The 11,414-nt window shown below is 46.6% G+C and overlaps 1 protein-coding gene across 4 annotated transcripts in view; it reads right to left on the reverse strand.

Annotated features, from left to right (window-relative positions):
- BICD2 (BICD cargo adaptor 2) overlaps positions 1-9,801 on the reverse strand; it is a 133,478-nt gene extending 123,677 nt beyond the window's left edge. For all 4 annotated transcript variants that reach the window (XM_067544166.1, XM_067544167.1, XM_067544165.1 and 1 more), the window contains exon 1: positions 8,673-9,801. In XM_067544166.1, the coding sequence (XP_067400267.1) occupies positions 8,673-8,912 (240 nt within the window). In that variant the 5' untranslated portion in view covers positions 8,913-9,801. The remainder of the gene's footprint in view (positions 1-8,672) is intronic.
- Positions 9,802-11,414: the final 1,613 nt, after the last annotated feature.

Consider the following 11,414-nt stretch of genomic DNA (forward strand, 5'->3'; position numbering starts at 1 on the left):
GCATAACCTATAGAAAATAAAAGACAATTCCTGTTTTTCTTCCCCCCCTCCCCCAACACTTTTTTTTTTTCTTAAAACCACCTCACATACTTAATAGGGAGCAAATTAGTTGTGCTGTATCTACACATGCTTTTAGACTACAAGGTTTTTAAGACAGGCACACCATTTCATATGGGTTTTTTATTACTGTATATCTACTTTATATCATGAATTCTTTATTTCTATAATCATGCCCATGTTTGCTGAGAGATTTAAACATGGGTCTAATGCCCCTGATGTGGCCTTGCCAGCCAATCAAAAAGCAGCTATGGACAGCATCCAGTTTCATAGCTGAATTTACAGCTAGCTGTAAATCTGACAGCTCTGCCGCAACCTAAAGTACCATACAGAGCAAATATCCGCTTTTCAACATTCCAAGCCACATTCTCCTACAAATCATCCAGCCTGCCTACAGTCAGACACGCCAGACAGCCACTTTTGTAAGCAAGGCTGATCCTGCAAGCCTTCTGTTGTACGAGTAGTCCTTGATCATGCAGGGAGCCCGTGTTACATATGCAACTAGCTTTGTTGAAGACAAAAGTTTGCAGGACCATGTCCCAGTGTAGTAAAGTCCATGAAAGTGCCTTTTTTACTACTTCACCTTGTGAGAAAATAAACAGGTTGCATTAAAAATGTGATGCAATATTTAACTGCAAGAGAACTAGTTACTTTTGTTTTTCCCCTCATACAATCTCCAAGGAAATAAATCACATGCTGTGCTAGAACTACCTAATGAAAGTTTGAAATGGATTCCACATCACAAAACCTAGGTCATTACCACCCTCATTAATCAATACGTTCGTCAGTGGAGATTATCTGTACCCAACTGTCCAGGTCCTTTAGGTGAGTGTAAATGAAAATGAAACAATGGAAATGAAATGGAACAGTGGGAAATGCAACAGACATTAACATAGACATATGAGATATAGATAGATCTGACCACACTCAGAAGATGGCACGCATGGGGGGAATTCCACGCTTCATCAAGGGCCCTGAACTCAGAGCAGTTGCTCTACACAGAGTAGGAAGTGCTGAGAGAAGATTTGAGATCCAAATACCAGAGGTCACACCCCCTGCATACTCTGGAGCACAGGTCGGTGGGCATAACCAGTACTCTGCTGGAGGGGAGCTTGGAGATAGAACTGACGGAGAAGTGACTCTGCAACGCCAGTCATCTTAGCACTTTGTGGTGGTTGGTGAAGCATACTGGCCACCAGTGCTACTGAAGCTCTGATGCTGCACGAGCTGCAACCAAGCAGCTTGGGCAAGGCCAGCAAAGAATCTCTTCCTCCCCCAACTCCCCTGCACACAGCCAATTTGCAGGAATACAGAGACAGTGTTGTCGTCTTCAACTGTACTCACTTGCGGGCAGGGTTCTTGCCTTTTTGTTTGTTGGCACAGCACCTAGCACAATGGGGCCCCAGATTTCTCGGTGCTACTATAATATAAATCACAATAACGCATGGTAGAATAAATCATTTGGTTTGGTGTGTTTCAAAAGCAGCATGGTGCCGTGTTTACAGCAGGAGACTAGGAGGCAGGACACCTGCATTTCATTCCCAGTTCCTTAAATGGCTACTAACAGATCTCCCCCTCTCTGGGCAAATTGTCTGCCACCAAGGTCCCTGCTTCACTCAAGCACAAGATTACGTAACCCCGCCAAGGCTGATCCCCATGTAACTCAAAGCGTGACATGTGGCAGATCTTGTGTTTAAAAGTTTCCTGGCTAAGGCTGGAAAAAACAAACTTTTAAAATAAAAGTTACATAAACAATAACAAAAAATGTCCCTTCTGAGAATGCCCAGTGTGCATCTGCTAAGATTTACTGGATCCTAATGAAGGCCAGATTCCTTCATAACATCACGAGGGAGCTGGAGGAACTTTGTATTGGTCTGACGAGGGGATTCAGCAGCGTACTTGAGCAGCTCCCACGGCTGTTTACATGGAAGGGTATGAGATCATTACAACAGGACACATACAGAGCAAAATCCTGCTGAATATCAAAAGGCAGGAGAAAATCATGGGGGTGAATAACTGCTGATGTGATTTTAAAGTGTCTTCATTTTTGCGGCATTCTACAACATTCAGCAAACTTCTCGTTTTAGGGGGAGAAATTTCCTATATTTTTCCATTTTGAAGACATAGCATCCCATAGTCACAGCCAGAGTGGCTTTGTGACTAGAGCACCACACTGGGACTCAGGAGACATGGGTTCTATTCCTAGCTTGGCCACTGACTTGCTGGGTGACCTTGGGCAAGTCATTTTACTTCTGTGTCTCAGTTTCCCCACCTACCCATCTGTAAAATGGGGATAATGATGCTTACCTCTTTTGTGAAGCACTTTGATGTGTACTGATGAAAAATACTATAAAAGAGCTAGGGATTATTATTTTTATTATTCCATGAGGATGAGGGAGGCTGCAAAGGTAAAAAGAAAGTGTTTGTTCCACACACTACTCCATAGGGTTCTCCATCCTCTTCACAAGGCCTCACAGTGGCATCTTAATCTACACCTAGAATTTATGTTTTTGCGGGCTGAGCAATACTAGAAAGTGTCAGTAAATCAATTGTAAAGTGACTTGGTTACACTGGAACAAATCCCCAGTGTAGACATATTTACATCACTTTAAATTGCACTTCTTTAATCACCTTATTTCTATTTAGTTTAAACCGATTTCTAAGCAACCAAAATGAGGCTTTGTCTGTCTAAAAGGGAAAGTTACACCAGTTCAAATTTTTCACAGCCCTGAGTGAGGTAGCTAGGTTGACCTAAGTTTTATGTGTAGACCACTCCTAAACATAAGACAAGAGAGAACAGACAAATGCAGACAGACTGACAGGCTAGCACAAGGAAATAAACCTAGTCATGGGATTTTTGCCAGAGATGCAGCATGAGAGCAGGAGGGAGGGAAGCAGATGTTGGGGATGAGCCAGGGGCGGGAGTTGGAAGGACAGACCTTGCAATGGGAGAAAGGGGCAAAAGAATCAAGGGTGGAGAAATGGAGAAAAACCACCACCATATTAAAGAGAGAAAGAAGCTAAAATCAGGGTTTGTTTTAAATACACGCAGACCTGCACTGAAACAAAAGGTGCGAATTAAAACCAGTTTGGTTATTGTGGATGCAGTTTTTGTGTATAGACAAGCCCTTAGTTACACCTGTGCAAGTTTTCTAAAGCCTGGTCTACACTGCTCAGGGGTGTGAAAAATCCACACCTTGGAGCGACACACTTATGCCCACCTAACTTCAGGGTAAAATGCAACTGAAGTCAACAGAAGAATGTTTCCATTAACCTAGCTGCTGTCAGTGGGATGATAAAGGGGAAAACTTTCTGTCACTGTAAATTGTGTCTACACTACGCGGTTATGCCAGCAGAGCTACAGCAATGTAGCTATGTGACTGTAGTCCAAGTAGTGAAGAAGACAGGCTAACACAGACTGGCCCCATATAAGAGTGTGTGCATGCTCTTCTTCATCGCCCTACATTCCATCATCTGCCCTTCCCCCATTTCCCCATTCCTTCTGCATCCTCAGGAACTCCGTATCCCCACTCCTCTGACATCCACTCAGAAGTCCATTTTGCAGAAGCTTTGATCACCATTCCCCTGGGCATCTGGTCCTCCCTCAACAGTTCTGGTCCCCCGTGCCCTGTTTTTCCCTTTTGGATCTCTAGCCCCACACAGGCTCTCTGCTTCCCCAAGTGATCTGAGCCTACTCCAGAGGCACCATTTAGGGGGACGGGGAGGGGTGGGAGGACAGGAGTCCCTTCCCCAAGTTTCATACAGGAGGTTTGATCAGGGCACACGTCCTAGCCCCAGATGGAGCTCTTAACTCTGACTACGTCTTCACTGATGGCAGCAAATTCGACTTCTCTGGATCGACTGAGCGGTCAGTGAAGACCCGCTCAGTTGATCCAGAAATCGACGTATTAAGACCACCTTCTCAAGTGGCGTAGTGCTGCATCGACAGGAACACGATTCCCATCGGCGCAGTGCAGTGAAGACGGCGCGCAGAACAGAAGCAGAGAAGTCGGCGGGAGTTATGCAAGTTTTTTGCGTAGCTTCCGAGGTAAGTGAAGACAAGCCCTGTGTGTGGCCTGTGAGTTCTGCAGACGAGAGGGACTGCTCCTAGCTTGCGGCCCTGGGGCAGGGAGTCAGTATCTTGTTTACAGAGGCAGGGTGATTAAGATAAGAAAGGGTTGGTGATTAAATTAAGTATCTGGAAGTCTCAATGAGCCTCCCCTGGGTGGAGAAGGTGTTGAAGAGAGAATGAGGGACTCAGAAGAAATACAGCCAAGCCCTCTGAGCCAAGGCTACATTGAGAAAAGAGGGGGATGGGTGAAAAGGGGCCAGAACCCAGGGAAGGGAGTCCCAGACTACCTATGGTTCTTATGTGGTCCTATCATCATAGTACCTGAGCCCCTCACCCTGTCTAACCTATTTCTCCTCACTGCCCCTCTGTGAGGTGCTGTTATCCTCATTGTATAGTGGGCACTGAGGCAGAGAGAGACTAAGGGCCAGATTTTCAAAGGTAGGCACCTAATGGGATTTTCAAAATTACGTAGATGGTTAGGTGCTTTGTAAAACCTCACTACGTGTGTAGCTGCACCTTGGGGTGCCCAAAAACCTCTGACACTTTGTCCCTAAGGCACTGGCCTGAGGTCATACAAGAAGTCCATGGGGGAAGTAGAACCCAGGTCTCTCAGGGCTAGCTCTTTATCCACTGGACCAGCCTCTCTCTCTGCTGCGTGAAGAAATGAAGGATGAAGAAAGAAAGAGAGAATGAGAGTCAGATAAGAGGAGATCACTTAACCCCCAAGAGGCAGCAGGCTCTGCCCCAGGCCGGGCTGTAGAGCAATGGCTGCTGCGAAATTTTACATTTTAACTGACAACCATTTTGTTTTGTTGTTTTTTGTTCTGAGTTTGAGAAAAAGGAAGGAATGAGAAAGTTTCATATGAGTATCATGTGTTCAATGTCTCAAATTCGTAGGGTTTCTGCTATATTCAGACCAATACTAGAACAAAGACCAGAAATTGCATCTGAAGAGTCCACAAGGTCAACAATTATTGTCATGATTTGTATTATTTACTGGGCACCAGCTGTGTGCTCAACACTGTTCAGAATACGTCAGAAAATGTAGTCTCTGAGCCAATGCGTATAAAATGTGTAGCCTTGGATAAGATGGCTCAGATATTTAAGTATGAAGTGTATAATTATTTGAGCACACGTTATTATCTGAATGGAGTTGCTGATGGCAATAGATGTTTTACCTGATTAAGGAGTGGAAGATCTGACCCTCCGACTTTTTCCCCCAAGACAAAGAGCTGCCAAGGGCTCCTGTGGCCTGTTTATTTTCCTTTCCTGCCTGAAGTGACCCTGATATGCCTCAGAAGACTCAATTTTTTTCTCAACTTTAAACTGTGGAATTTTCTTGGTGTTTAGTTTTAAATATTCTCCTGTGAGAGCTGCAAGTCAATCACTGTAATATTGTGTTTAAAAGCCTTCTGGAAAGTAACTAGCCTTTAAGCAGAAGTGAAACTAAATGCAGCGTTGCCAGCTCTCATGATTTTGTCATGACTCTCATGATCATTATTATTTTCCTTAAAGCCCCAGCTCCTGGAGTCAAGTGGATATGTGATGATTTCAGCCTTCATTCTTAAAGGAAAATTAAGTTTCAAGCCCTCATGGCCATGCAGAAAGCTTCAAAATGTGACCCCATGGCACCCTGAAGGCTCAAAAAGTAGAAGGCAAATAAAAAGAACACCAGATCTATTATTTCTCATAATCTTGTGATTTTAAGACAATCTTATGATTTTTGGTGAGCCTGACTCTTGATTTTTTAATATTTGGGATTGGCAACATTGTGAAAGTGACTTGAAAGTGTCAGTTTCACTCCTGTTTAAAGTCCGTTTCTAGTCTGTTATTTGGAGTGTGATACACACTTAGAGCCCCAGGAAGGTGCAGTATAGACTCACAGAGCCTTGTCCCAGTAGGTTGTTTCCAGAAGTTAAATGATATATTCCAGCAGTGGTACTTCAAAGAAGGCTGGGTGGTATGCGAGTCGTACCACGCCGCCGAAAGTCCCACCCGAAACCCTGCCGCCGAAAAGGGGCAAATGGCGGCAGGGTTTCAGCAGAGAGCATTGTTCCCCCCATGTAACCCCGCCGCCGCCGAAAGTCCCTCCCCCCCCTTTTTTTTCCCCGAGTGGTACTCGGGGAAAAAAAGGTTGAGAACCGTTGATCTATTCCAAGCTTGGTGAACTGCAAAAAGTAAGTAGCCTAAATGATAGAAAATAGATCTACATTAAAATTTTAAAACCTAACCAGTATCCCTTCAGTGATTTGACACAAGATGTCAGAACGTGTTAGTATTAGAGGTGAGTGGGTCTAATATTTATTTAATTTTCTTTCTTTATATAGGAATTAGATACACTGTTCCTGTCAGCTAATTTCTAAAGTTATTATCTGCAAAAATACTAGAGTTTTCAGGTGCCTAAGTTGCCTCCCCACCCCAATCTGAAACGGCGCCCCTACTCCTCTCCCAGAGGTCTACTCTCCCACACCTCTCTGGTTCTCCCCAGCTTCACTGATCTCCCATTCTCACCCTGTGGATGATTATGTCAGTGGTGCAGAGCAGGCCAGGGGAATGGGAGAGCACAGCTGCTCTGCCTCTCTCCCCTGACCACAGAAGCCCCTAACATGGCAGGAGAAAGAGCTGTACTCCTTAGCTCAAGAAAGAAGTGCTTTCGCTCTCCACTGCGGGCTGAAGGTTGAGCAACTGCCAGTCTCCTTGTGTGCAGAGCCGGGGAGAGGGCGCACACACTGCTGCTCTCTCCCCACCCCCCTTGAGTGGTAGCGGAGAAGAAACGAGTCCTCTTTGTAATTACCCTATAATAGCAATGTAAAGTGAAGCCATTTTGCCAATCTGTTGTGGCAGAAAATCAATGATCTCCACCTGAACAATTAGCAGCAGGAAAGGTGGGAAGTCTCCCCTCCCTCAGCCCATTCACTTGTGAGGTGGGGAACTTCAAAGTCTCACTGGGGCCTGCATGTGGCCCTCAGAGTTTGAGGAGCCAGCAAGAGGAAGGAATTTCTGAGTTAATGCTGACACACTGTCTGACACTTTGATGCTCACTCAGAAAAGGCAGCCATTTATTTGATTTCTGTACTTTCTGCTTTGCTTCCAGGAAGCTCCATGTCAATCCGTGCCATGAAGCTTTGAGACATGTCAAAGCTCTGACATGCATGGCCAACACACTACAGTGTGTCAAATGGCTCAGTAGTACATGGATCTCTGGCACAGGGTATGTATGGGATTTCTACACATGTTGTGGAGTCATTCACTCATTTGCTGGTCTTTACAGATTGCTTATTAGAGACTCATTTGCTCTGTACAGAAAGGATCCTGTGAATGCTTAGTAGCCAGTATTTAAATATCAGCAATGCAGCCTTTTATAAGAAGGCCTACTCCTAATAATTTACTATCTACCAGCAATTTTTCCATTTTAAAATAGTACTAACCTTTGTACTTAGGTGGGGAAATCTATTTAATACTAATGAACCCATAGTTCACCCCCACCTATACCCCTTTTATAAACAATCCAATTACATAATTTAATTCAAAATCTGTATATTTGGGGGGGACAGGAAAGGCGAAAGAGAGAGAGAAACTTGATCCCAATACTAAATTGCAGCCTGAAATTCTGGGAACTGGGTTTTACATCAGACATTCTATCATCCCCTTAACTGGAGAGCCCTGAACTGTGCATCATTATGCAGCAAACAACAGAAGTGTGCTCTGAGATGTGCCTTATTCCTTTCCCTGGGCAATGATCACACACAGTAACAGACTGGCACTTGAACTCAAGTGTATTCATCGCAAGTATCTTCTTTCCCCTACATCTCCCGGAGCTGAGAGAAGACACAGCAGATGTCCTGAGACCGACACAGAGTCTTAGAGCAATTGCTGAGCTGCCCCTTTAAAGAGCTGCACAGCATTACGCCAGCAATGATGAGGACGATGATGCTGGTGGGATCTAGCTGTGACACTGCACTGCATTGGGGATGATGATGCTGCTGCTCTTCATCTGAGCTGGAAGAAGCCAAGATGCAGCCAGCAGCTGCTTTCCCCGAGAAGGCTGAAGACAGACTTCCCAGGGAGGGTGAATTACATTGCCACGGCCCTCCCCTGCACAGACACGGACCCAACAGAAACGTGCACGCACAGAACCCACCGGTAGCAATGCATCCTCCGCACTCCTGGGCCACCTCCCAACTGCAGAGACAAGGCGGCTCTGCACGGATGAATGGCAGCCCCAGGATGTGTTACCGGCCCCACAGTGCAGAGGGGGTAACGGACACCCAGAGAGCCGACCTCCTCCCCGGAGCAACTCCAGCATTTGCAATGGGGTGACCCCAGAGCCTAACGTGCCCCCCCCCCCCCAAGGTTCAGCGGGCCTCGCCCAAGGTCAGACAGTGGCTGAGGCACCCTCCCCCCCCCCGCTCCCCAGATTCCCATTCACGTGCTGCAGCCGCTGGACGCTGCTCCCGGCCTTGCCCACTCAGCCCAACCCACGGGCACCCTGCAGTGAGTCACCCCCGCCCCCCCCCAGCTCCCAACCCGCGGCCCCCCTCACCTCCTTCAGCTGCTCCATCTCCGTCCGGATGGTCTCGTACTCCGCCTCCAACTCCTCGTACTGCTGCTTGAGCTGCTGCTTCTCCTCCAGCACGGCCAGCCCGTACTCGGCCGCCTGGATCTTCTCGCGGGTGGTCTCGCCCAGCTCCTGGGAGAGCCGCTTGATCTCGCTCCGCAGCCACTCGGGCTCCGACTCCATCACCAGCTTGGCGTACTCCTCCTCCTCCGTGGCCAGAGCCATCGCGGCCCCCCGGCCGGCCGGCAGCGGCAGCGGCGGCGCCTTCTCCTCCCCGTGCAACCGGGCAACACACCGCGACGGGGGCTGCTGCGGGGCGAGCCGGGCAGGGGGGACGGACACAGCGCCCTCACCACCACCACCCCCCCAGCCGCCGGGCTGCGGCTGCTGCTGCTGCTGCTGCCATGGGCCGCCCGCCGCCAGCGCAACTTGGCCCCGCTGCTGCTCTGCCAGCTCCCCCGGCTGCCATGAAACGGGCCGGGCGCTCGCTTCTCCCTGGCCCCTGGCTGGCTGCACCGCACCCCGCAGCCAGCCGGCCGCTTACACCATGGTCCTGCCTCCTGCTGCCGGCGCTGGCGGCGGCGGCTGGGCTGGGCAGGCAGCAGAGCGCAGTGAAATCATTCAAAAGGAACGGCCAGCCAGCTGCCCGGCGGGCCTGTAGGACTTGTAGTCCCGCCTCCCCCGGCGCCCAGCAGATCGGGGCCTGAGAGGACTACGAGTCCCACAATGCACAGCGAGGGGCGCCCAGCTGGAAGGCAGCCCAGCCCTGGTTGGGGAATTCTTGCGTGGGGAAGAGCCCGGCCGTGGGCTGTGCGACCAGGCATCGGCGTCAGGGTAACTTTCGCTGGTAACAGTGACGCCTACAGGTCACGTCAAACACAGGGGGGCGACATCATTCTGGGGCAGGGGGTGGGGCACTTTGCACCAATTTCTATGACTTGCTGCTTCCAGTCTTGTCTTTATTGCAGACGAGGGTTGCTGAGTGAAATCGGAGGAAGTTAGGCGCCTAAATGCCTTTGGGAATCCGACTGGTTGTCTGTGATGGAAGTGAACTTAATACAACAGGCAGGCCTCTGGCTCTCACACAACACCGGCTCATGGTTCACCCCCAGAGTTGTTGTTGTTATCATCACCATCACTGTCAACCTCCTCTGTTTGTCTTTTTTGTTGTAGTTCTATAATTATTTATTCATGCACTGATTTGTACAGTGCTATTGTTGTGCCTGGCACTTTACAAACAAATAAGAACCATGATTTCCTCAAGGGAAGGATTACATAAATCTTTGCAGGACCAGGCATTTGGATTTAGACATGTGCTTAATATTATGCACATGAATAGTACACATTAAAGTCAGTGCAACTGCTCCCATCTGTAAAGTTAATTAGGTCTATAGGTCTTCACAGGATCAGGGCTGTCTTATGTGATCCTGCAAACCCTAGCTCATGTACATAGCTGCAGTGAAGTCAAAGATAGTGCTGGTGTGAGTGAATACTATGCAGGTAAGAAAGGGTTTAAAAATTCAACTAGAAGATTAGATGTAACACAGAGTGAAGGCAACAAAGAATGGGAGGGGAGGGGAGGGGAGGAAAGTGAAGGGAAAGGAGAACAAAGGTTGCAACAATAGGAGCATGTGTTTGCTTTTGCATGTTATGCATGCTTCTTAGTGTTGCTGTTTTTATTTGCTTTTCATTGTTCAAAAATTAAAACTGATATGTAGCATTCTCCCATTCTGATAGAATTAATTGGTTACCAGGAATAGTTACCGCTATTGTACTGTGAGACTGTACCACTGCTCCAGCTTTCACTCAATAGGGGGTACATTTAATGTTGCTACAGATTTCTCCCTATATTTATAACTGAAGTACAGTGGTTGCTAATTAATGTAGTTATTTGAAATAATAAACACCTAAAGATATTATTGTTATTGGGGGGCACTTGTTTATGAGGTGTGGTTATTTTGTTACTTTTGTGGTCTTTATATAATTCTTCTTTCACTCAGCTTGTTTATTTCTCCATATGGTGCCACTGATATGCATGGCACTGGACAGATAAGTGAAAAGAGAGGTTCTGGCTTCCAGGAGTTTATAGTCTGAACTGATAAACACAAAAGGGGAAATTACAACAAACTGTGGAGTGGAGGAGGGCTGAGAGAAAACACCAGAAATCAAGGGGAAAGGTAAATAGTTCATGGGGGAGCATAATTTAATGTATTTTATTACAGATTTGTCTTAATTTTTTATTAGTTTACTATAATTTTTAGGGTTTTTTAGAAGTAGGTACAGGCACAAGAGGAAAAGGGATAGTTCTGGAGTTAAAATTAATGATAGAAAGTGACGCAAAAGTAATGCTCTTTCACAAACACATGACAAAGCTTTATGTTACTTTTAAGACCCAGATCAAGCAAAGCACTTAAGCACATGCAAAACTTTGATCACATGAATCATTCCATGCAATTCAATAGAACTCACATTTAAAATTATATACGTGCTTAAATAATTTGCTGGACTGGGTCCTAAATGAGCACACTGTGTAAACAATATAAGACATAATTAAGAACAGGCTTGCAAGTGACTAGAATTCAGAGGAAAGGAATTTTATAATCAATAGAAACTTGCAGAAGTTACTGTACAGGATCTTACATGCCAGGTATAATATAATGCCAGTTGTTAGTTCATATTAGTATTTCACAATAACAGTAGCATACTTAGACACATGCAGCTGTGAAT

Source organism: Emydura macquarii, unplaced genomic scaffold, assembly GCF_026122565.2.
Source record: "Emydura macquarii macquarii isolate MOO-44397 ecotype Brisbane River unplaced genomic scaffold, CSIRO-AGI_Emac_v2 contig_968, whole genome shotgun sequence".
Lineage (NCBI taxonomy): Eukaryota > Metazoa > Chordata > Testudines > Chelidae > Emydura > Emydura macquarii.